The following is a 24751-nucleotide window of genomic DNA, read 5'->3' as shown; positions in this document are numbered from 1 at the left end:
GTATGGCTCCCATGTCTTTTTGGCTTAGAATCCCTGGTCTTTTTTTGAAGCTCACGTCTACAAGAAGCATTTCTGGATTCTTCTAGCTCTTAATGTTCTCTCCCACATCAAATCATTTTGAATTTGTTCATTTGTTTACATATTGTCTTTCCCCGTAGGTGGCAAATTAGAGAGCTAGGATTTGAACTCAAGGCTTTCAACACTGCCTAATTCACTTTCCATCCTACCACTTGGTGATTTATTCAGTCATTTTTTACTTTTTGTGATCTCATTTGGGATTTTCATGGCAAAGACTGGAGTGGTTTACTATTTCCATCTCCAACTTATTTTACAAATGAGGAAACTGAGGCAAATAGGGTTAAGTGACTTGCCCAGGGTCACAAAGCTAAGAAGTATCTGAGGCTAGATTTGAAGCCTGGGAGATGAGTCTTCCCGACTCCAGGTCTATTTTTCTATCCACTCCAACATGTTGGTCATATCCTTCAAAATGGCAGTCCAAAGAGAACCGAGAGACCAGAGCAGAGGCATCACTTGAGTTGGGCCATGAGGGTTTTGTTGCAGGGTTGGAAATTTAATAGCACTGTCTTTGGGTGACGTCCTTTCTCTTCAGCAGCCTAGAAATCTCAGGGTGTTTGGAGGGGTCTCTGCAGCCTACTACCTAGTCTTACCTGACCTCCTATAGCATGAAAACGTAGTGTCATGGGGTGGAACCTATAAAGGTTGACTTTGTTTCATTTCCCAGTTTCAGAGAAACAGGCCATACTGAATGTGAATCAGTCTTTATTCTGCACGCGCACTGTGCATTAACAAATCCAACATACAAGATAGCGTTACATAGTGTAAGGTTAGCATCACAGCGTTATGCAATGTCACACAGTTCATGTTAGATGTTTTTCTTTTTTTTTTGTTGTGTTTTTTCTTTTTAAAATTTTTGACACACTGTTTTATTTAATTGTTTTAGACATTTCTGAGTTTCATTTTTACAAGAGAAGACACAAGGTAAAGAAAGACCATGTTGGAGAGGGATTGTGATGAGGGCAGTGGTGAGGGCACTACCTTGGTGATGGGCAGAGCCTTCCTGGACATGCCGCCTGCCCTCCTCAGTCCCTCCCCTGAACAAGCTGTCTCTGTCCGGAAAACCAATTATGTCTGGTTTTTGGATTGGGAGCAAGCTCTATTCCAATTCAACAGGGGCATTTCTCTTGGTGGCTGTTCTCCAAAGAGCTAGAAAAAAGGAACCACTCTAGAAGGGGGCTTTTGAGGCTGATAAAAGCTCTATTCTTCCTAGAAGGGAAATGCCCAGAGGCAAGGCAACCCTCCAAAGACAAATGATAATTTCCCAAACCTATTCCTGACCCCTAGAGAAAGAGTCTTGTGCAAAAAAAAAAAAAAAAAAAAGTGAGGTTGTGACTCTCTTGCCTACCAAATGAATCCTAGGAGGAGACAGTCCTCTGGCTCTGCCCTAACAGTGAGCCTTAGAAGGAACAAGCCAGAAGACCACAGCCAGCTATGAAACTTTGGATCAACAAAGTCAAGGTCACCAATGGATCAGGCCTGAGGTAGGTGGGGAGAACCTGGTACAGCCACCCCTCTCCCCAACATTGTCTTTCTTTGAGAAGGACAGTCATGGAGATCAGCCCCCTCCCCCCACCTGTTACTATTGAGGGTTTCCCTATCCCCTCCCCACCCACTCACTACTCAGGAGGTCCAAAGGAGGGGAAGAACCAAGCTACCAGGGGACGTGGGAGAGTGGGAGAGAGGGGGAAGGGGAGAGGCAGTTTTCCCAAACTTATGTCAGGAGGAGCTATAGAGGCACACACACAGCTGGGCCAAGCAAGGCTCAGCTATTTCCACCAGTTGCTTTGCATTGTTTCTGGGAAGGAAACAGAAGTGGGGATGCTCAGGGATTTCTGATCTTTAGGCATTAAGGCGATGAAGAGGAACCATTTCCATTTCTTCCTAAATGGGCTTCAAAACGCACCTGTTGGATTTACATTAAACTATCTCAAAGTGAGCTTTTAAAAAACAAAAAAAAAATTATTTTCTTCTACGTATGATACAGTATTTACAGTCCTCCGGGCACAGGACAGAGACTGGTCTTCCAAACACAACTTGAAGGTTGGAGGAAATGTGTTAGAATGCTGGAGAAGGAAGGGAAAGAACTGGGGTGGGGATGGGCACCCTTGTTATCTTTCTACCTACTCAAATCTTCTTGTTTTCAAGAGATAGTGATTAAAAAAAAGAAGAAATGTTTTGTTCTTTTGGGAGGAGTGAAGTGGAAGGATTTTGTTCGGTTTTGTTGTTGTTTTTTTTATGTCTTGCAGAACCACCTGAAAGGCTCAAGGCAAGATGTACATCCTTTGAGACTTTTCTGTAGCTCTCCTTGGAAGCAAACTGGGGAGAACTTTTTACGTGTAGTGATACCTCATTGGCATGTAGATGGATGATCATCAGGAGCCTGTCACTTGGCTGGTTGCTTCTGTAGTTTGAGGGATGCCCTATATGGCATTATGTGTTCTACTAATATTCAGGCTATCCCCAGGGGGGGATGTTGAAGTTGAGTCTTAAACTATCTCAAAACCAAGGGAGAGATCACTGGGCTGGGAGACAGGAGATCTGAATTCTCTTTCTAGTTTAACCATTGACTTGCCTTGAGATTTGGGACAAGTGGCTGAATCTCGAAAGAGGTCTTGGTTCACCATATATTAAATGATTAAAATCTCTAAACTATTCCCACCCCCAATTCCCAGAGTTGTTTTGAAACTCAGTGAGATTAGATGTATTTTGTACCTTTGGGGATTGGGGGAGGGTGTAAAAGGTGCTATAGAAATCCAAGGGTGGTGGAGACACATTTTTTGATGAGGCTGGCACTTTTGACTTGGGAAGCACTATAGAAATGCGAACATTTACTATTAATCTGTATGTCATCATCCCTATCATTTTCTTTCTAAAGAGTCATCTTCTCAAGAAAGTGATTTCTGAGAATATTTTCCTTTAAAGAACAAAAGTTAACCCCTAAATGAGGCTCTAGGCCACTTCAAAGAAACTCCTTGGACAATGTTTAGAAAAACCAAAGACCCAACTAACCCTTTAAACCACTGTCAGATTTCAGTCTAGCCACCAATGGATGACTTCTGTATGTAGCAGCAAAATGGGCCTGCAGGTGTCTTTCTCTCCTCCTTTCCCTGATCCTTCTCATTTAGAAAGAGACAGAATATGGTATTTGGGGACCATTACACAAATAGCAAGACAATGGCATTCTCTTTGGGTCCTGGCCCTTTGGATTTCCCTTCCCTTCCCTCCCCCTCCCCCTTTTGCTGTAAGACATCCTCTTCATTGACACCTCCATGGTTCTTATGGGGAAGTCTGATGGTATCACAAACCCAAGTTCCATCAGGGCAACCTCGAGTGTTTTGCTACCTATATGCAATCAAAGGACTTTATCAGTCATTCCCACAGTTCATTTAGCTAAATTTTTCTTTCTATTGGTAAACAAAACAAAACAAAATATAATCCTTTCTACTGCCCAGCCCCATGTTTGTTTCTTAGCTGACAGCAGACCTTTTAGCTTTTGGCTCATTCCTTGGTTAGGCAGCAGCCAAGGATCTCTCCCATTCTCTGGGAAGAGGCCAGAAGAAGGCCAAGACCAAGACAGTGGATGAGGAGATGAGGTGTTCAACGGCAAAATTTGGAATAAAAAACCAACCAAACAGATCACAACTCCCTCCAGAGAAGCCTGGTAAAGAGAGGCTAGTTTCAGGTGAACCTCAGCAAACAATTCAGCACAGAACACAACTTTTTTATGGATTAAAAACTGTAACTCATATTGGAAGTGACACTAATCACTTCAGTTTGTATTAGACATGCAATTAAGTGGTTACATTGTTATATATAGACTTGTATGGGGTCTTTCACTCTTTTTTCCTCATTTTTTTTCCTTTTTCCTTTTTTTAAAAATTTCTAGTGCCTTGTAAAAGGAAAAAAAAAATCATCCTTGCTAGGAACCAAAGAACCAATCTGTTGCTGGGGCTGTATGAGGTGTCCTCTGTGGGTTGTGTTTTGTACGAAAGTTTCTTCTATGACTAAAATGAGGTTTTGAGTCCGCCTCTCTCCATCATCTCCCCTCCCCCAATCCTCTTGCCATCCCACCTCCCCCCCTGGGTTTTGGAGTGGGGGGGTTCAGGATTAGTACTCGCTTAGACTGTGCCACTTGGCGACTGGCTTGCGGGGGCTCTCACAGACCTCTCGCCAGTGTTCTGCACCAGCAGCCGTGACACTGTGGGCCCCCAAGATCAGCCTCCCCACCACCTCATTCTTGGTGGTGCGGTCGAAGTCGATGACGAGGAACTCAATACTGATGTCAGGCAGCAGGTCAGTGGGGATATCGTAGATGAAGGACTCATTGAAGACAGGGTTCAAAGTACATTTCTTCACGTGGGTTTTCTTCTTGGCAATTCGCTTCCTGCCATAATAGAGGTTCATCTTGACGTAGGGATCTGGGTGCCCAGGGCAGTGCAGGGAGACAAAACAGGGAGAAACAGACCTATGACAAAGTTCTTTCTTATTTGCCACCAAGGCAGGGATTACAGCTATGGTGCCCAACCCCAGAGTTTCACTTATCAGAGATATAGTGGAGGGAATTTATGCTTGAAGCAGGGGATTGGACTAGGTGACCCATCCAAACGTAAAATTTTAAGGAACTACATAGGTAGTCAGATTTAGCAGAAGTGTGAATTAGTTTCTTTGTTAGAAAGGATGGCTTCATGGGTAGTTGGAGGGGTTAGTGGATATATTTGGACAAAGGTAATATAAAAGCAAAATATACCAATAAAAATGTTTTAAAAGAAGAAAAAAGATCTTAGGTTTTTATTGCCAAGTGCATTTTGAAGAAAATGGGCAGGGCATATTCACTAAATGTGTTATTAGCTGAGTGGGTGAATAATGAACTGAAAATCCGAGGTCAGAACCATAAGTAGGACAAGGGGCTAAGGGAATGGATCAGGGGTAGAATTGAACAACTTCACTAAAGCATGCTCCCTCATAGCAAGCAGCATTTTTAAGGACACAGGCCTCTAAGTAAATACCTAGTTACCTTCTGGGTGAGAGAAAGCCACAACACTCAGCACGCCTATCACTGAGTGTCTTGGCTGCCTGCCTATTCATTCCAACTCTAGAGAGAATACTTTGTGCTACCTCCCTCTCAGAAATGTGGGAGATGTCTAAAGCTAAGGATGAAAGTTAAGGGTGGCAGTTAGAGAAGAGAGAGAGAGAACTGAGAAATCCGTTGGCTGCTTGGGGTAAATAGCTGCTACCTGAGAGACCGGTGATATCCATCTTTGGCAAATGTCTTGCTTTAAGGACCACCACTGTCATTCTCTGTGCCACCGGCTGGTAGGACAGGGATACTTGCAGCTCCCCTCTGCTAATACACTTCTGTAAGGAGAAGATCAAATGTGAGGAGATCTGGCAGAGAGTGTGGGGAAGGAATATGAGGGATGCAGAGGGTGTGGACTTGGAAAAAAAAGTCCTATATATAATATATATATTGATATACAATATATATCAAACATTCATCCAAGAACTAGAAACAAAGCTTGTGCCTACCAACTGGAGAATAGCAAAGCAAACTTTGGTATATGCAGGGCTGTGCTGAACCATGCTGCTCCTGGCTCTGGAGAGCTGACTGTTAAGTTTTCAGTGTGAGAATTTATACCTCTGGTAAATGCTACAAATGAGGGTTTGATTTATTAGGGCTTGTTTTGTCAATTGTCTAGACTCAAGAAAGAGATGACAGAAATGTTAATTTTCCATGATTAAACTTAAAAGTGGGTTGTGTATATATTTCCTTCCTCCAGTTCCCCAAGAGCTGATTGAACATTTATCAGCAAACTCCTGGGTATATGAATGTAACATATAATTACTGTATAAGAAATTGTGGATACGAAGTATTTAGAGACACTTAGAAAGATTCTTATGAAATGACATAGAGCAAATTGAACAGAAGCTATGAGGTGGTGTACACAATGACCACATAAGGAAAAACAATACTGCAAACATTAAAACTCAAAATCAGACTACTGCAATGACCAGTTGATTCCAGAGGACTGATAATGGTACCTCCTTTCTCTCTATAAGGAAATGGTAGACCCCAGGTGCAGAATAAGGTACTTGTGTATATGTGATTAGAGGGTCAGTTGGCTTTCCTTATCTGCACTGCTATATATGTAAGAAGGGACAGTTCTATGTTGAATGAGATATTGTTGGGAAAGCGATAGAAATATTTCCCCCAAATCATTAATATAACATAGAGAGGAACTCAGGAAAAAGGCAAAAAGTGTGAGAAAAGGAAAAGAAAAGTAGAGCTGAGAGGGAAAGGAGAAGGTAACGGACAGAGTCCTTTACTTGGTCTGTGGAAATGCTCCCCCCATGTTTGCAGATCGCAGCCCCTCCTGCACACTTTAGTAGATTGCTTTGTGAGTTGCTAAGGTTCAGAAGTGTCATCATCCAACAGTCAGACCTCTGGTGATGATCCTTTCTGTATGTAGGCTAGTGCTCGAACAATAGATTCACCATCTGTTGCTAGAACAAACTTGACACCTTTCCAGCTGGGTAGGGCTTGCGAGAATTTGTGCCCTGTCAGCACTGTGTAGTTAACAGAACACTGGACTCAGAAAACCTGAGTCTGAGTCTGGGATCTGCAGCTCACTAGCGATCTGATGCTGGGCAGGTCACTCTGTGAGCCTCTCCTGTAAAACAGAGATAACAATACTTGCCCTGGCTACCTCACAGGACTATAGTGAGGAAAGTACCATAGAAATGTGAGCCTTTGGAAACCTAGGGGCAGAGCTGCAAGCAGGGCAGGGCTGTTGGTGCTTTGCCGGGTGATGAAACTCAGACGGCAAATATTTACACCTGGCAAACTCCTGGACCATCTTGCTCCTCCTTGGCTTAGCACGGTGCCTTCTACAGAGTAGGCACTTTTAAAAATGCTTCTCAGCTGACAGTGCAACTGAACCCATAGACTCTTTAGGTTGGATGCTCCCCAAGGTCCTTTCTAGTTCTTTCAGTCCAGGGCATTTTGCTTTCACATAAGCTCTCTCATTTTGTTATTATAATGTCTTCACGAGGAATTGTAGTAAAACCTATGACTACGTATAGTGGGGTAGGCACCTGGCTTAGAGCTATAAAGCCAGAGTTCAAATTCAACACTGCCACTTATAAGCTGTGTGACTTTGGACAAGTAATTCAACCTCTCTGAAACTCAATTTTCTAATCTACAAAATAGAACTTAATAGTTGCCCTGCCTGTGTCTCAAGGCTATTGGGAGCATCCAATGAGATAACAGATTAGAAAGTACTATAGAGCTATAGGGGGTCATTTTTACTGGGATGTTTTCTCTCAGACCTAATAAGCTTCTTTTCCCATCTTTAAATTCTAGTGCAAGGGCAACTAGGTGACTAAGTGAATAGAGTACAGACCCAGGAGTCAGGAGGACCTGAGTTCAAATGTGTCCTCAGACATTGCTAGTTGTGTGACCCTGGGCAAGTCACTTAATTCCAATTGCCTTAAAAAAATTCTAGTCCAGAAATTTAATTCAATTTAACAAATATTTATCAAGCACCTATTAAATGCTAGGTACTGAGACAAGGAGTGAGGTAATCTGAGTTCTAATACCAGTTCTTGCAGCAATTCACTACATGACCTTAAAGAAGTTACTCCTTATGTGTAAAAAAAAGGAATGGGGTGGGGGGGTAAGGGTGGGGGTGGGGGTGAGGAATGTTTTAGACTAAATGATCTCTAAGGTTCCTATCTGTTCTTTTTTTTTTTTACTTAGTAGTATTTGATTTTTTGCCTCAATTACATGTAAAGATAGTTTTCAACATTCATTTTTGTAAGTTTTTTAGTTCCTCCCTCCCTTCCTTCCCCCTCCCCAAGACAGCAGACAGTCTGATTCCCATCTCCTCTTAAATGATGTGATTCTGATTTTGGCCACAATAGACTTTTATCTTTCCCAATGATAAATTTTTTCCTTTTTATTTTTTAAACATGTAATCTTTCTGGAGTGAGCAAAAAAAAAGTTTTTACTTCAAATTTACATATATAAGTAATGCAGCTAGGTAGTGAAGTGGGCAGAGTGTCAGGCCTGTAGTCAGGAGGCCTCATCTTCCTCAGTTCAAATCTTACCTCAGACTCTTCCTAGCTGTATGACCCTGGGTAAGTCACTTAACCTTGTTTGCCTCAGTTTCTTCATCTGTAAAATGAGTTAGAGAAGGAAATGGCAAACCACTCCAGTATCTCCTGTCCTCTCTGGCTTCTTTCAAGTTCCAGCTGAAACCTTACCTTCTAATGGGAGCCTGTTCTAATCCCTCTTCATTCTAGTGACTTCTATGTTGAAGGTTTCCAACTCATTCTAAAATATATGTATACATATATACACACACATATATGTACACATACATGTATGTGTGTGTATGTGTATATGGGCACATATATGTATGTGTGCATATATACATCTATATATCTTGCTTGTACATAGTTGTTAGCATGTAGTCTCCCCCATTACACAGTGAGCTCCTTGAAGGCAGGGACTACGCTTCTTTTTCTTCTTGTGGTTTGTTGGTTTTGCTTTCCTTTTCATCCCTGGTGCTCAGCACACTGTGTGACTTTGGCACACAGTAAGTACTTAATAAAGGCTTGTGGATTGATTGGTCAGCTAACATTTCAACTAAAGCATAAATAGGAGATTTGTGAGCTTCTTAATTGTTCTTCCCTATGCACACTAATGCCTACTTTCTAGATCTCTGTAAAAATATCCATGTCAATTCTTAATTGTTGGCATGGGAAGCACTGGCATCTAGTAGAGCTTACAACTCTAAGCTGGTTCTCCAGTTTTTAGAGAGGTGACATGGTAGAGTATAAAAAGACTGGGATCAAAACAGGAAAATATTATGTTGGAGAAGATGTGGGAGAGTTGGAACTCTAATTCATTGCTGGTGGAGCTGTGAGCTGATCCAACCATTCTGGAGAGCAATTTGGAACTATGCCCAAAGGGCTACAAAAATGTGCATACCCTTTGACCCAGCAATACCAGTTTTAGGGCTGGATCCCAAAGAGATCATAAAAATGGGAAAAGGACACACATGTACAAAAATATTTACAGAAGTTCTTTTTGTGGGGGCCAAAAACTGGAAATCAAAAGGATGCCCATCAATTGGGGAATGGCTGAACAAGTTGTGGCATATGAATGTAATGGAATACTATTGTGCTATAAGAAATGACAAACAGGAGGACTTCAGAAAAACCCAAAAAGATTTATATGAACTGATGCTGAGTGAAATGAGCAGAACCAGGAGAATATTACACATGTTACACATATACTCTAGTGTGTGAGGACTGTATCTGATAAACTTAGCCCTGCATAGCAATGTAAGGGCCTAAAATATTTCCAAAGAACTCAGGATGCGGAAAGTCATCCACATCCAGAGAAAGAACTATAAAGTCAGAACACAGAATGAAGCAGACAATCTTCTATTTTGTCATGTTTTGTTTTGTTTTTTCTCATGGTTTTTCCCATTCATTTTAATTGTTCTATGCAATATGACTAATGTGAAAATGTGTTTAATAAGAAATGTATGTGCAGAACCCATATAAGATTGCGTGCCATCTTGGGAAGGGAGAGGGGAGGGAGGGGGAGAAAATTTAAAACTTATGGAAGTGATTGTTGAAAATAAATAAATTATATATGTATATATATATGCACACACACACACACACACACACACACACATACACATATGTATATAAAAGACTGGGACCCAGGAGAACAAGATTCAAGGCCTGGCAGACAATGATTATCTGTGTTGCCTTGCTTCAGGGAGTCTCAGTTTCTTCTTCTGTAAAATAGAGCTAAAACTACTATGTGAACTACTTACCTTGCAGGGTTATTGTGAGCTTTTGTACTTTGTAAGCCTTAAGTGGGTACATGTGCATACATGTGCATGAATGTATGTACGGATAGACAGAGTGGGTACATGTGCATATACGTGCATGAATGTATGTGCGGGTAGACAGAGTGGGTACATGTGCATATACGTGCATGAATGTATGTACGGATAGACAGAGTGGGTACATGTGCATATACGTGCATGAATTTATGTGCGTGTAGACAGAGTGGGTACATGTGCATATACGTGCATGAATGTATGTGCGGGTAGACAGAGTGGGTACATGTGCATATACGTGCATGAATGTATGTGCGGGTAGACAGAGTGGGTACATGTGCATATACGTGCATGAATTTATGTGCGGGTAGACAGAGTGGGTACATGTGCATATACGTGCATGAATGTATGTACGGATAGACAGAGTGGGTACATGTGCATATACGTGCATGAATTTATGTACGGATAGACAGAGTGGGTACATGTGCATATACGTGCATGAATTTATGTGCGGGTAGACAGAGTGGGTACATGTGCATATACGTGCATGAATGTATGTGCGGGTAGACAGAGTGGGTACATGTGCATATACGTGCATGAATGTATGTGCGGGTAGACAGAGTGGGTACATGTGCATACATGTGCATGAATGTATGTGCGGGTAGACAGAGTGGGTACATGTGCATATACGTGCATGAATGTATGTACGGATAGACAGAGTGGGTACATGTGCATATACGTGCATGAATTTATGTGCGTGTAGACAGAGTGGGTACATGTGCATATACGTGCATGAATGTATGTGCGGGTAGACAGAGTGGGTACATGTGCATATACGTGCATGAATGTATGTGCGGGTAGACAGAGTGGGTACATGTGCATATACGTGCATGAATTTATGTGCGGGTAGACAGAGTGGGTACATGTGCATATACGTGCATGAATGTATGTACGGATAGACAGAGTGGGTACATGTGCATATACGTGCATGAATGTATGTGCGGGTAGACAGAGTGGGTACATGTGCATACATGTGCATGAATTTATGTACGGATAGACAGAGTGGGTACATGTGCATATACGTGCATGAATGTATGTGCGGGTAGACAGAGTGGGTACATGTGCATATACGTGCATGAATTTATGTACGGATAGACAGAGTGGGTACATGTGCATATACGTGCATGAATGTATGTGCGGGTAGACAGAGTGGGTACATGTGCATATACGTGCATGAATGTATGTGCGGGTAGACAGAGTGGGTACATGTGCATATACGTGCATGAATGTATGTGCGGGTAGACAGAGTGGGTACATGTGCATATACGTGCATGAATGTATGTGCGGGTAGACAGAGTGGGTACATGTGCATATACGTGCATGAATGTATGTGCGGGTAGACAGAGTGGGTACATGTGCATATACGTGCATGAATGTATGTGCGGGTAGACAGAGTGGGTACATGTGCATATACGTGCATGAATGTATGTGCGGGTAGACAGAGTGGGTACATGTGCATATACGTGCATGAATTTATGTGCGTGTAGACAGAGTGGGTACATGTGCATATACGTGCATGAATGTATGTGCGGGTAGACAGAGTGGGTACATGTGCATATACGTGCATGAATGTATGTGCGGGTAGACAGAGTGGGTACATGTGCATATACGTGCATGAATGTATGTACGGATAGACAGAGTGGGTACATGTGCATATACGTGCATGAATGTATGTGCGGGTAGACAGAGTGGGTACATGTGCATATACGTGCATGAATGTATGTGCGGGTAGACAGAGTGGGTACATGTGCATATACGTGCATGAATGTATGTGCGGGTAGACAGAGTGGGTACATGTGCATATACGTGCATGAATGTATGTGCGGGTAGACAGAGTGGGTACATGTGCATATACGTGCATGAATGTATGTGCGGGTAGACAGAGTGGGTACATGTGCATATACGTGCATGAATGTATGTGCGGGTAGACAGAGTGGGTACATGTGCATATACGTGCATGAATGTATGTGCGGGTAGACAGAGTGGGTACATGTGCATATACGTGCATGAATGTATGTGCGGGTAGACAGAGTGGGTACATGTGCATATACGTGCATGAATTTATGTGCGTGTAGACAGAGTGGGTACATGTGCATATACGTGCATGAATGTATGTACGGATAGACAGAGTGGGTACATGTGCATATACGTGCATGAATGTATGTGCGGGTAGACAGAGTGGGTACATGTGCATATACGTGCATGAATGTATGTGCGGGTAGACAGAGTGGGTACATGTGCATATACGTGCATGAATGTATGTGCGGGTAGACAGAGTGGGTACATGTGCATATACGTGCATGAATGTATGTGCGGGTAGACAGAGTGGGTACATGTGCATATACGTGCATGAATGTATGTGCGGGTAGACAGAGTGGGTACATGTGCATACATGTGCATGAATGTATGTGCGGGTAGACAGAGTGGGTACATGTGCATATACGTGCATGAATGTATGTGCGGGTAGACAGAGTGGGTACATGTGCATATACGTGCATGAATTTATGTGCGTGTAGACAGAGTGGGTACATGTGCATATACGTGCATGAATGTATGTGCGGGTAGACAGAGTGGGTACATGTGCATATACGTGCATGAATTTATGTGCGTGTAGACAGAGTGGGTACATGTGCATATACGTGCATGAATGTATGTACGGATAGACAGAGTGGGTACATGTGCATATACGTGCATGAATGTATGTGCGGGTAGACAGAGTGGGTACATGTGCATATACGTGCATGAATGTATGTGCGGGTAGACAGAGTGGGTACATGTGCATATACGTGCATGAATTTATGTGCGTGTAGACAGAGTGGGTACATGTGCATATACGTGCATGAATTTATGTGCGTGTAGACAGAGTGGGTACATGTGCATATACGTGCATGAATGTATGTACGGATAGACAGAGTGGGTACATGTGCATATACGTGCATGAATGTATGTGCGGGTAGACAGAGTGGGTACATGTGCATATACGTGCATGAATTTATGTGCGTGTAGACAGAGTGGGTACATGTGCATATACGTGCATGAATGTATGTACGGATAGACAGAGTGGGTACATGTGCATATACGTGCATGAATGTATGTGCGGGTAGACAGAGTGGGTACATGTGCATATACGTGCATGAATGTATGTGCGGGTAGACAGAGTGGGTACATGTGCATATACGTGCATGAATGTATGTACGGATAGACAGAGTGGGTACATGTGCATATACGTGCATGAATGTATGTGCGGGTAGACAGAGTGGGTACATGTGCATATACGTGCATGAATGTATGTACGGATAGACAGAGTGGGTACATGTGCATATACGTGCATGAATGTATGTACGGATAGACAGAGTGGGTACATGTGCATATACGTGCATGAATGTATGTGCGGGTAGACAGAGTGGGTACATGTGCATATACGTGCATGAATGTATGTGCGGGTAGACAGAGTGGGTACATGTGCATATACGTGCATGAATTTATGTGCGTGTAGACAGAGTGGGTACATGTGCATATACGTGCATGAATGTATGTACGGATAGACAGAGTGGGTACATGTGCATATACGTGCATGAATGTATGTGCGGGTAGACAGAGTGGGTACATGTGCATATACGTGCATGAATGTATGTGCGGGTAGACAGAGTGGGTACATGTGCATATACGTGCATGAATGTATGTGCGGGTAGACAGAGTGGGTACATGTGCATATACGTGCATGAATGTATGTGCGGGTAGACAGAGTGGGTACATGTGCATATACGTGCATGAATGTATGTACGGATAGACAGAGTGGGTACATGTGCATATACGTGCATGAATGTATGTGCGGGTAGACAGAGTGGGTACATGTGCATATACGTGCATGAATGTATGTGCGGGTAGACAGAGTGGGTACATGTGCATATACGTGCATGAATTTATGTGCGTGTAGACAGAGTGGGTACATGTGCATATATGTGCATAAATTTATGTACGGATAGACAGAGTGGGTATATATACATATATGTATACATGTATATATACACACAGTTAGGTATAGATGCAAGTATATATATGTATATATATATATATATATAAAAGGATATTTTTGTACCTATATAAACATGTATAGAGAGATATGCATAAGTATATATACTTATGCATAATTACACATGTGCAGATATATAAACACAAGAGGGTATATATGTATATATACGTAAGTATTACCATTATACATATATTTGTAATATCTCACTTATATGTATGAACACATACATATGAACATATATACACATGTACACACAAGTACACACATGTGTATCACACACACATAGCTATTATTATTGGGTATCAAGCTAAAGGTCTGGACTTTACCTTATGGGCAAGGAGTTTCTTCAAGGGAGGTAGAAGGCCAGAGAAGCTACTCATTTATTCAACAAGAATTTAATAAGCATCTAATGAGTGCAAGGCACTATGTATACTAGGTGCTGGGGATGCAGGCAAAGGGAAAAATAGCCCCAGGTCTCAAGAAGTTGACATTCTATAGGAGTGATACAATATATGCACAGATAAGGCCATAAAAAAGAAATATTGAGTGAATACCAAGTGATGGGGAGGGGGAGGGGCAGAGAGCATTAATAATTGGGGAAGATTAGAGAGGTGACAGCTGAGATGAACCTTGCAGGGAGTCATGGATTCCTAGAAATGGACCAACAGACACCCATCAATCACGTAAGACTAAGGATGGGGGCACTGTGGGAATGACCTCCAGAAGCCCTGAGAAATGAAGAGGTTTGCCCAAGGTCTTACAGATAATAAGGAGCAGAGCGGATTTGGATTGAGGCCCAGTGCTCTTTCCAGAGAAGGCAGTGAGTGTCCTAACCTGAAGGACAGCAGTGAGTGGATACCAATCTGTCAAGAAGGCTATAATTCAGGGGTTCATAAAACTTATTTTTTTTAATGTTATGCACCCCTTTGGCAGAATCTGGCAAAGCCTGTGGACAGATTCTCAGAACAATGTTACACAGGAATACAAAGAAGGTAATTCTATTGAAGTAAACATGTCATTTTTCCCATCCACATTCATGGACTCCCTGAAATCTATCCATGGATCCCAAGTTAAGAACCCTGTACTATGCACAAAACTCAACTAGTGAACAAGTTTCTTTGCAGTTCTAAATTCTAAGATGTTATAAAATAGGTTGATCATTAGTCTGTGCTAAAACCCAGTATCTGAACCTAACTTTTTGGAAAACAAAATGGCTAGATATAGTAAATATTCGATCCTATATAGGGTGTCCCAAAAGTCTTAGTGCATTTTAGTCTTTGACAGCTTCAGTGTGCACAAAGATTTTTGGGACACTCTGTACCTTTCATGATACATTTCACTGTATTTCATGGTTCAGTTCACTTTAAGCAAGTAAAAAATAAAAAAAGATTAGGTGGAGATGACCTGCTCTCCTATTACAATACCAAAAGCTAATAGAGACCTCAGAGTTCATCTGGTTTCTCTCCCTGCTATAGAGAGAGATGAACCTAAACCATTTCAGACATCCTGCAGTGTCTCCTATAGCTGAAAACCTCTTTGGTTCCTCTTGATCACTCTCTCCAGCTTCTTGTGACCAAACAGGAAGTGGAGCTGGATGTCTGACTGAAGTTCCCTCCACTTACCACTTAAGCCCGTTTCCTTTTTTCATGTTCAGACATGAACATCCAGGGGCTCTCCTATCTCCATCTGAATCAAATATTCTTTTGGGTTACTATTCATGGGGTCTTCATATCACAGAGAGCTGGAAGGAGCCCCCAGAATCATTTAGTCTAATTAATCTCCATTTTGCAAATAAGAAATCTGAATTGAACTGATTTGCCTGAGGTCACACTGCTTGGGCAGGAGAGGGCAAAGCCAGGCTCCAAACCTCTTTTCCTCTGTACTTTACAGCCCTCACATTACCTCCCCCACCCTACACCTTCCTCTTCTTATTAATCTTCTACATGGCTGCTCATCAAATATCCTTTCTTTAAGCTGAATGCCCCAACTCCTTTCATGTTTGTTTTGGTCTCTGCATTGGCACAAGGCTCCATCACAGCCTGGGAGCTGATGCTTTCCCCCAGTCTTCCCATCTGGATGCCCAAATTTGTTGCCACACTACCACCTGAATGCCATTAGATTCTGCATTGAAGGCCCCAGGCCCAAAGCTATTCTCTGAGCCTCCATCCCCCTTTTCACACCCTTCTCCCCTTCCCCTGATTCCCATGCCAAATAGCAGCATCAATGAATGGGGCCTTTCAAAAAAAAAAAAAGGCTATTCAGCAGGGCTGGGAGGGAGCTCCTTTTCTCAGCCCTTCAACCTATTAAAGCAAAGACCCTGGGAGACATTCAAGCAGAGGAAAAAAAGGGGAGAAGGTTTTGTCCCTGCTCTAGTAAGGTTGAGAGATATTTTTAGAAGAGGGCTGAGATCTCAGCCTCCTCCCTTCTCCAACTATCCTCCCCTCTTGAAGAGGAGAGAGAATTAGGAACAGTGGTCCCAAGGGACAAACAGCAGCAAAAAATGCTTCAGAGAGTCATGTCCATCTATGTGTACAATTAGCAGGCAATTCATATCCTTCTTTTATAGCAATTTTCTAGTTAAAATTTTATTATTGTTCCCCAGAAGACTAGCATTTCTTGCTTTTTTCTTTCTCCTATCCCTCCTCAGCCCTCCCTCCCACAATCATTTCTCCAATCCAATGAAAAGAACCCTGAACCAGTAGTCAAGAGACATGTTTCCATGTCCCTCTATCTTTGGGACCTTGAATAAATCACTTTCGTCTCATGGACTCCTTGTCTCTAAAATGAGGGAGGTCGATGTCTGTAAGGATGGACCATGTGGTCAAAAGAGAGAGAATCTGAGAGGTATCAGTTGCCACTAGGACTATATTTTCCCATAGGCGACAGTTGAGAATACACTGACCTGAAGAGGACCTGTATGATGATAACAACAGTACAAATCTTCCAGACTGCTCTTTGATGACCCTCATTTGGCTGATTCCCATTGTGAATCATCCACAGTGAATTCTTAATAAATTCCTCCAATAATCCTTTGGCCTCTCCCCTCCCACTAGAGAAGGCAATCAAGGGTGACTGTAACAAGGATAACCCTGAGTAAGGTAGCCAAACTGTGACATTGCTGCTTTCCATCTCTGTCTCCCTGCCTTTGCAAGGCTGTTTCCTCTCACCTCCCACTTGTAATGCACTACTCCCTCACCTCTGCCTCTAAGAATCTGTACTTTCTTTCAAGATTCATCGCAGGTACAACTTCCTAATGAGGTCTTTTCTGATTCCTCTGGTTATTTTATTCTCTCCTCAAATTACATTTATTTGTGCAAATGGAGGAATTCTCTAGTAGAATGTAAAGTCCTTAAAGGCAGGGACCATTTTCCTTTTTGTTTTTAATCCAAAGTCTTTAGGACTGGGGTCTTACACATAGTAGGTGCTTAATCAATGCTTACATTGAATTTGATGGCCTTAACCTCTGCCCAATGGCCAATTCCATTTGTATTCTCATTTACCTTCTCAGCAGGTATTGATTAAGCAATGTGTAAGGCAGCCCTCCCACAGAGAGCCTGAGATCCAGAAGGGAGAAATGGAACTAAAGTGGAATGGAACTAAAGCCAGAACCAACCAGGACTTGCCAGCCTCTTTCCACTAGGGCTACCCTGCAGCCAAGCTGGAGGAAAGAAAGGGTCATTTCACTATTCAGTGGTGGGGGAAGGCTGGAGGATCCAGAGGGATCCTAGAAATAAGCAGCATGCACAGAGATCTCACTAAGGATTACTGAGGGAAGAGGAACCAGGCTAAGCATGTAACAGAACAGAACAGGACATAGCCCTTCAGAGATTCTGTCTTGAGAAGAGAGATTGAGTAGGGCTGCTTTTTTTTTAGCTACAGCAGATGGAATCAGGATTGACCTTTTAGAAAAATAATGTATTAACTCTCAGAGATATCACATGGGGTGAACTAGGGGACAATGAAAAAAATACAGAGGAACAGGAACCTTAGAGAGATCATCCACCAAGGGAGTTCTTAACCTGGGGTCTGTGAACTTGTTTTAAAAAATATTTTAGTAACTATATAGTTTCCTTTGTATTCCTGTGTATTTTGTTTTGTGTATTTAAAAACATTCTGAGAAGGGATCCGGGCCTTTTCATCAGACTGCCAAAGGTGGGGCCATTACACAAAAAAGACTGAGAATCCCTGACTGGTATAGATAAGGAAAAAGGCCCAAAGAGGGTAAGTGATCTACCAAAATTGCACGGCAGGCAAAGGTGGAACTCTGCTTCCAAATCTTGTGCTCTTTCTACCACATCACGCTGTCTCCCTTAGAAACAGTCTGGCGTCACTGGATCTTGTCCAGTTATTTTTCAGTTGTGTCTGACTCTTCATGACCCACTTTGGGATTTTCTTGGCAAAGATACTAGAGTGGTTTGCCATTTCCTTCTCCAGCTCAGTTTACAGATGAGGAAACTGAGACACACAGGGTTAAGTGATTTACCCAGGGTCACACAGCTAGTAAGTGTCTGAGGTCGAACTGGAATTCAAGTCTTCCTTACTCCAGGCCTGGTTCTCTATCCACTGAGTCACGACATCACATTGTCTACTCTAAAAACAGTCTGGCTTCATCAGATCTCTCTAGCCTTATCTTGTATTCCTCTCTAGTGTGTATGACATCCTCCAGTCAAACTGGATTCATCTATCCTTCTGCCTCTCTCTCCCCAAGTTCATTTCTCCAGGACTCAATCCCTTTATCAATAACATTAAATTAGCTAATTCTTAAATGAACAGAGTCTAAGGGTATACAGGTGGTAGTGTGGCAACAGTGGGTTGGGCTTTATGACATGTAAAGTGATCCCTAAACACAACCTGTGAGATTTCTTACCTCTGTATCTTTTCTTGTCTTTCATTTACACTGCCTCCTTTAAGAAAGCCTTCCCTGATTTCCCCACAGGTAATGTTCCTCCACTTCATACCTCACCCAACACTTTGTGCTTCTTTAATGTACTTATGTTTTTGTGTCTTATTCCCTCATTCTAATTGGTGTGTAAGCCCCAGGAGGGCAGGGAGTATGTCCCCTTCTTCCTCGCAGTCAGAAGCCTAGTGGGTCCTTAAGAAATGTTTATTGAATTAATGGCTGGCTGCCTCATTGTTAGGAGGGGTTTGGATGTGATGACACCTCTGTAGCCCTGGCAGTCTGGGACTTCTTTGTACAAACTCTTGTATTGTCTTGCTCTGAGGCCTTCTGGAGGGGCCTGGGGGGGAAGGGCAGCTGTCTCCCAGTCCCAGCTTATTCCTTCTGAAGAGAATTAATAAAGTGGAAAGAAACACAGCTCATGCCAAGAGCCCCTGGCTATTTAGCAAATGTCATTGACTGAGCTCTCTGCCTAGTGCCCTGGATTTGGGGCTGCTATGTTCCCAGACAAATCTATCCCCCATCTCCCCCCTCCCTTCTCTCCATAGAGGCCAGGCCCAGCCTGTTTTTCAGCTGGAGCTTCTGTGGGGAAGGATCCATCTTCCTTCCCCCTCCCTCCACCACCACCACCACCACCACCACCACCACCACCACCACCACCACCACCATAAGAGGGGTCCAAAAGGCTGGTGATGCCCTGGCTGTAGTCAGTAAGAATCTGGCTGACCACCAAGGGCTACAGATGTTTTGAGAAAGGGTAGGGGAAGAGGGACTGACTAATGGGGGTGGGGTGGGGGAAGAGGAGAGGGAACATGGCCAGTCAAAGGAGAAGGGCAGGAGCCTGGCCAGACTGAAGGCAAAAGCAGCCACCATGGCAGAGGGGGGCTCTGTGGAAAACAGATCAGTGCTTGGGGTGCAGTAGGAGTGAAGCTGAGGGTGCAAGGGAGACTGAGTAATCTCTGTCCCCACAAGTCCATACATATTCTCTGAGCCAATATTTGCACTGCTCCCTAAGCCTGGAGTGACCTACAGGTATTCTTTAATGCCCAGTCAAATGCCATCTCTGCTAAGATGTCTTCCTTGATCCTCTACCACTACCAACACAACTGGAACCCCCTCAGATCTCACATAGCATTTTGTTTTGTGGCTCTTTAAGGCCATTCTCATGGTATATTGTGGATTACAGCAATCTGGGATGGTGTTTCATGCCCCTGTCAGACTAAGTTCCAGTAGGGTCAGGACCAGGTTTTATAGAAACTTTTTAACTTCTTTAGGCTTCTGACATAGCACTCTCTTCACACAGTGTTTAATAAATGTTTCTTAAGACAGGTAGTCAAGCCTTTAAAGTGCTGGATCTGGAATCAGAAAAACCTGAGTTCAAATTCAGCCTCAAATACTAACTAGCTGTATGATCCTGGGCAAATCACTTCACCCTGTTGGCCTCAGTTTCCTCGTCTGTAAAATGAGCTGGAGAAGGAAATGGCGAACCACTCCCGTATCTTTGCCCAAGAAAACCCCAAGTGGGGTTTTTGGGATGGAGAGTCAGACATGACTGAAATAAGTGAATAATAAACACCCTCACCAGATCCCCTCTAATAAAAGACATGTTTTCAAGAAAAGTTTAGCACACACAAAAGTAGGCATGGCTTAGAGCAGATTAAAGTATTTCCTTTCCTGGGAGGACACGGCAGCAAGAATCAAAACCTTAATCTCAGAACTACAGCTGGAAGGGAATTCAGAGGTTATCTAGTCTAACCTTAACTCAATGGATGAATCTAATCTGCAAAAGTACTGACAACCTCCTCTGCTTGAAATCCTCTAGTGATGGGGACACTCACTACTCCCTGTTAAGTTAAAGGAATGAAACTCTAAGGCCAGAACTGAGAGCCAAGAGAGCTATATTTTACATCCAGAACGACCACTGGATGACCTTGAGCAAGGTCATCTTATTTCTGCGGGTATCATTGTCCTCATAAACAAAATAAGGCAGCAGATATTTAAGGTCTCTCCCAGCTAGGATGTTCTATGATAAAATAGAGGACATTTCGGGGTAAGGTTGTAGGACAGATACTGGAAAAACTATTTCCTAATTTCCCAAGTTTTTAGTTTTTAGACCTTCATCATCCCTGATATATCTCTGTATTTTATACATATATATATGCATGTATGATATAATAACATTATATATAATATGATATATTATACATAATGAGCAGTTAGGTGGCACAGTGGATGGAAGACTGGCCCTGGAATCAGGAAGACCTGTGTTCAAATTCAACCTTAGACACTTACTAACTGTGTGATCTTGGGCAAGTCACTTAACCCTCAGTTTCCTCAGTTGGAGGAGCTAGAGAAGGAAATGGCAAACCACTCTGGCATCTTTGCCAAGAAAACCCCAAATGGGGTCATGGAGAGTTGGACATGACTGAAATGACTCAACAATAGCAAAGTTACATATATTATATAACATATACATCTATGTATGTATATCTATATATGATTTTTAATTTTATTTAGCTGTATATATTTTGTCTACTCCTTTTCTACCTGCTCTTAAAATGTAAGCTCTTTGAGGAGCTTTACAAGGGCTGTTTCATTTTTGACTTTCTATTCCCAGCACTTGGTATAAAAAATGCTTATTAAATAAGTGCTTACTGAATTGAATTAAGGAAGAGGGGTATCCACAATGTGACCATTTACTCCTTTATCCTTAAAACTGGACCTGCCTCTGGAAAGTCAGCTATGGATCTGGAAATGGGAGCCTTTCATTTCAAATACATACAAGGGAAGAGTAGGAAAGGGGAACAGAAGCATATATAAGGTGAACCAGTGGTGTATATTTACTTGTCAAGTGCTGGGTAGGAAATAGATGAGTTACAGTTCTGGGATGGGGCTGGAAAAGGAATATACTAAGAGGTTGTCATGGTTTCTGGGTTGTGGGAAATAATTCACTGGAGGACCACATTTCACTCCCGGTAGGAAATTAAAATTAGCCCTCCTCACCCCCACCCTCCCATTCCCTGAATGGGAGCCAATGGTTAAGCTATAGAGTAAACCAGTCAGAAAGGATCCCAGGAGTAGGAGCTAGTGATAGAAGGTGGGACACTCTCTACTGGGCAGCCTGAACATGTTCTGTAGAAGAAGAGGAAGAGTGATAATTATGTCATTACTACTACCACTACTACTATTATTTCAATGCCTCATCATGCTGAGAGTGAGATCCTGGGTTCTTGACAGCTGTTCTAATAGGGCAGAAGTTCTGGAAGGTCTCACTTAACTAGAAATGCTTTGGGAATACTAGCCAAGCAACAGAATCTGGGTCTGTTGTCCAAGGACCAGCCCCACCAATTTCTGTGAGCCTCAGTCACTAGGTGATGAATTAATTTTTGGCCATGATCATCCACAGAGATTGTTTCACAAGACTATCAGGGAGGGATTGTTGTCTGCATTGATAGAGGTGGTACTGGAACCAGCAAAGTCATGAATCTTCAGAAGTATGGATGAATAATCATAATAATGTTAGTAATAGTAACTCATTTATAGATTGATTTATAGTTGAAGGGCCTCAAATTCTCTCCCTCCTTATCTGTTTCCTGCCTTCCTGACTTGCTTCAAGTAAAATCCCACCTCTCAGAGGCAGCCTTTCCTGATTCCTCTTCATGTTAGTGCCTTCCCTCTGTTGATTACCTCCAATTTGCCCTGTATGTATCTTATTTGTAAACTGTTAAACATGCTGTCTGCTCTATCAGACTCCCCCTTAGACCATGAGCTCCTTGAGGGCAGGGATTCTCACCTTTCCTCCTCTCCCCAGCACTTAATACAGTGCCTGGCACAAAGCAGACACTCATGAAATGCTTACTGACAGAATAACTGCTTTCATTACTTTATTTGAGCCTTATAACAGCTTGATGAGGTAGGTAGTGTAAATAGTCTCTCCATTTTACAGATGGGGAAATTGAGGTTGCCCAAGGTCACAGAACTAGTAAGTGGTGAACCCAGTTCTCAAATTTAGGTATTCTGACTTCACATTCAATGCTCCCTCTACTACACAGCAGTGCATGCCCAACATGGTACAAATAAGCAGAATTTCAGGAGCTCAGCTTATTATCATAACTGCTCCTCCCTAGGTTATCTCAGAGGCTCCAAGCAAATGCCCACTCAACCACTAAGGACATCTTGTACAGCATCACTCCTGCTTTCTTTGTCGCTCCTCAACCTCTCAGGTTGTCATAAGGATCAGCTGATTTCATATTTATTAGCATAGACAGAGTAGGTACTTAATAAATACTTATTCCCCTCCCCACTCCACAATGACACTGGAAGGACACTGAGCACTAGATGTGTAGAATCAGAGGACCTGGATCTAAGCTCTGCTCCTGATCCTTACTAGCCATGTACCTTTTGGTCTGCAGTTTTGGTTTTGTCATCTATAAAACAGCTATAATAAATCTTATGGTACCTACTTCTCCTTTACAGCAGAGGAAACTTTCATAAACTTTAGAGCATCATATGAATGCAAATCATCATTATCATTCTTCAGCAGTTTTATCCCTTTCTCACTCCCACCCAGAGATTCCCCTTTTTCCCTGCCCAGTGCTGGCCCATATCACCTGGATATTTCTCTTGATGATGTCCCGGGTCAGCTGAACCTTGCCAGTGCTGGGATCCACCCCGGCCAGTGGCACCATGACCTCACCAATGACATCATCCCGGGAGAATCGGTCGAAACTGAGGACCAGAAAGTGCAGCACGAGATCCTGCAGCTGGCTGTAGGGGATGCCATAGAAAGTAAAGGTCTCATCAAACACAGGGTCCAGTGTCTTGCGTAGCACTCTTGTCTTCACACGGTGCCGTTGATCTGGGAGGATGGTCATTTTGATGTAGGGATCAGAACCCTGGGTCTGGTCATCCATTACTGGCAGTCCATGGGCCTCTTGGATTGTCACTACCAGGGCTTTTTTAGGGAAATTATAGTCCACTGAGAAGGTAAGGGACCCCAGCATAACATCTTCTTCTGGGGAAGATGGGGAAGCTGTTTTGCTTCCCCCAGGGGTCAGGCTCTGAACTGGGCTCAATTCATCCCCATAGTCCACCTTGATGGGGAGCTGGTCTATACAAGGGCTAGTGCTCAGTACCCCAGGACTCTTCTCTCGGCTTAGGAGACCTGACTCAGCTGCATCTACCAAGAGATTCCCTCGTCCGCCATCCTGCCCTGGGCCACCTTTGTCTCTCCTCACACGAATGATTTTCTTCCTGTTGCTGAGTGTCTCCGGGTAGATGCTGATGCCCTTCAACATGTGGATAAACTTGTAAGGAGGTGTCTTGTGCTTCTTGTCGGCCTGTTGGTGGCAGCAGGTCCAGACAAAGACTGTCACTGACACAGACACGACCAGCACGGTGGCCCCGATGAGCCCCAGCACCACTGGTGATACATCTGAAGGAGAACAGAGCACAATCAAGGCTGGAGGACCACCTTTCTCATCTCCCTTGCCCCATGTCCCTTCTTATCCAGTCACTCATTCAGTCATTCAGAGTCACAGAATCTCAGGCCTGGAAAGGAATTCAGTGGCTATCCAATTTAACCCATAATTAAACAGGGTCCTCCCCTACCCCTGACCCACCATGAAATATCTCTAATAGAACTTCACTGTCTGTCAAAGCAGCCCTTTCCATTTTGAACAGTTCTAACTCTGAGGGCATTTTTCTTCCTTTGAATAAAAATTTCTCCTTCTGGGACTTCTTTTCTCTTCTGTCCTTGGGGGCTAAGTAGAACTGATATTGGAAAAATGACTAGATCTGGGAACAGAGGCTTGGGTTTGA

The 24751-nt window shown here is 43.0% G+C and overlaps 1 protein-coding gene across 1 annotated transcript in view; it reads right to left on the bottom strand.

Annotated features, from left to right (window-relative positions):
* Nucleotides 1-3778: 3778 nt before the first annotated feature.
* The window catches only part of SYT11 (synaptotagmin 11), a 33325-nt gene continuing 12352 nt past the window's right edge, over nucleotides 3779-24751 (bottom strand). Inside the window, exons 2-4 of the mRNA XM_072637824.1 lie at nucleotides 23542-24365; nucleotides 5310-5433; nucleotides 3779-4496 (exon numbers count right to left, since the gene is read on the bottom strand). Of these exons, the coding sequence (XP_072493925.1) occupies nucleotides 4186-4496; nucleotides 5310-5433; nucleotides 23542-24365 (1259 nt within the window). The 3' untranslated portion in view covers nucleotides 3779-4185. The remainder of the gene's footprint in view (nucleotides 4497-5309; nucleotides 5434-23541; nucleotides 24366-24751) is intronic.

The sequence above is a fragment of the Notamacropus eugenii genome, chromosome 2, assembly GCF_028372415.1.
Source record: "Notamacropus eugenii isolate mMacEug1 chromosome 2, mMacEug1.pri_v2, whole genome shotgun sequence".
Lineage (NCBI taxonomy): Eukaryota > Metazoa > Chordata > Mammalia > Diprotodontia > Macropodidae > Notamacropus > Notamacropus eugenii.
This window is presented reverse-complemented; position numbering and strand designations above follow the sequence as displayed.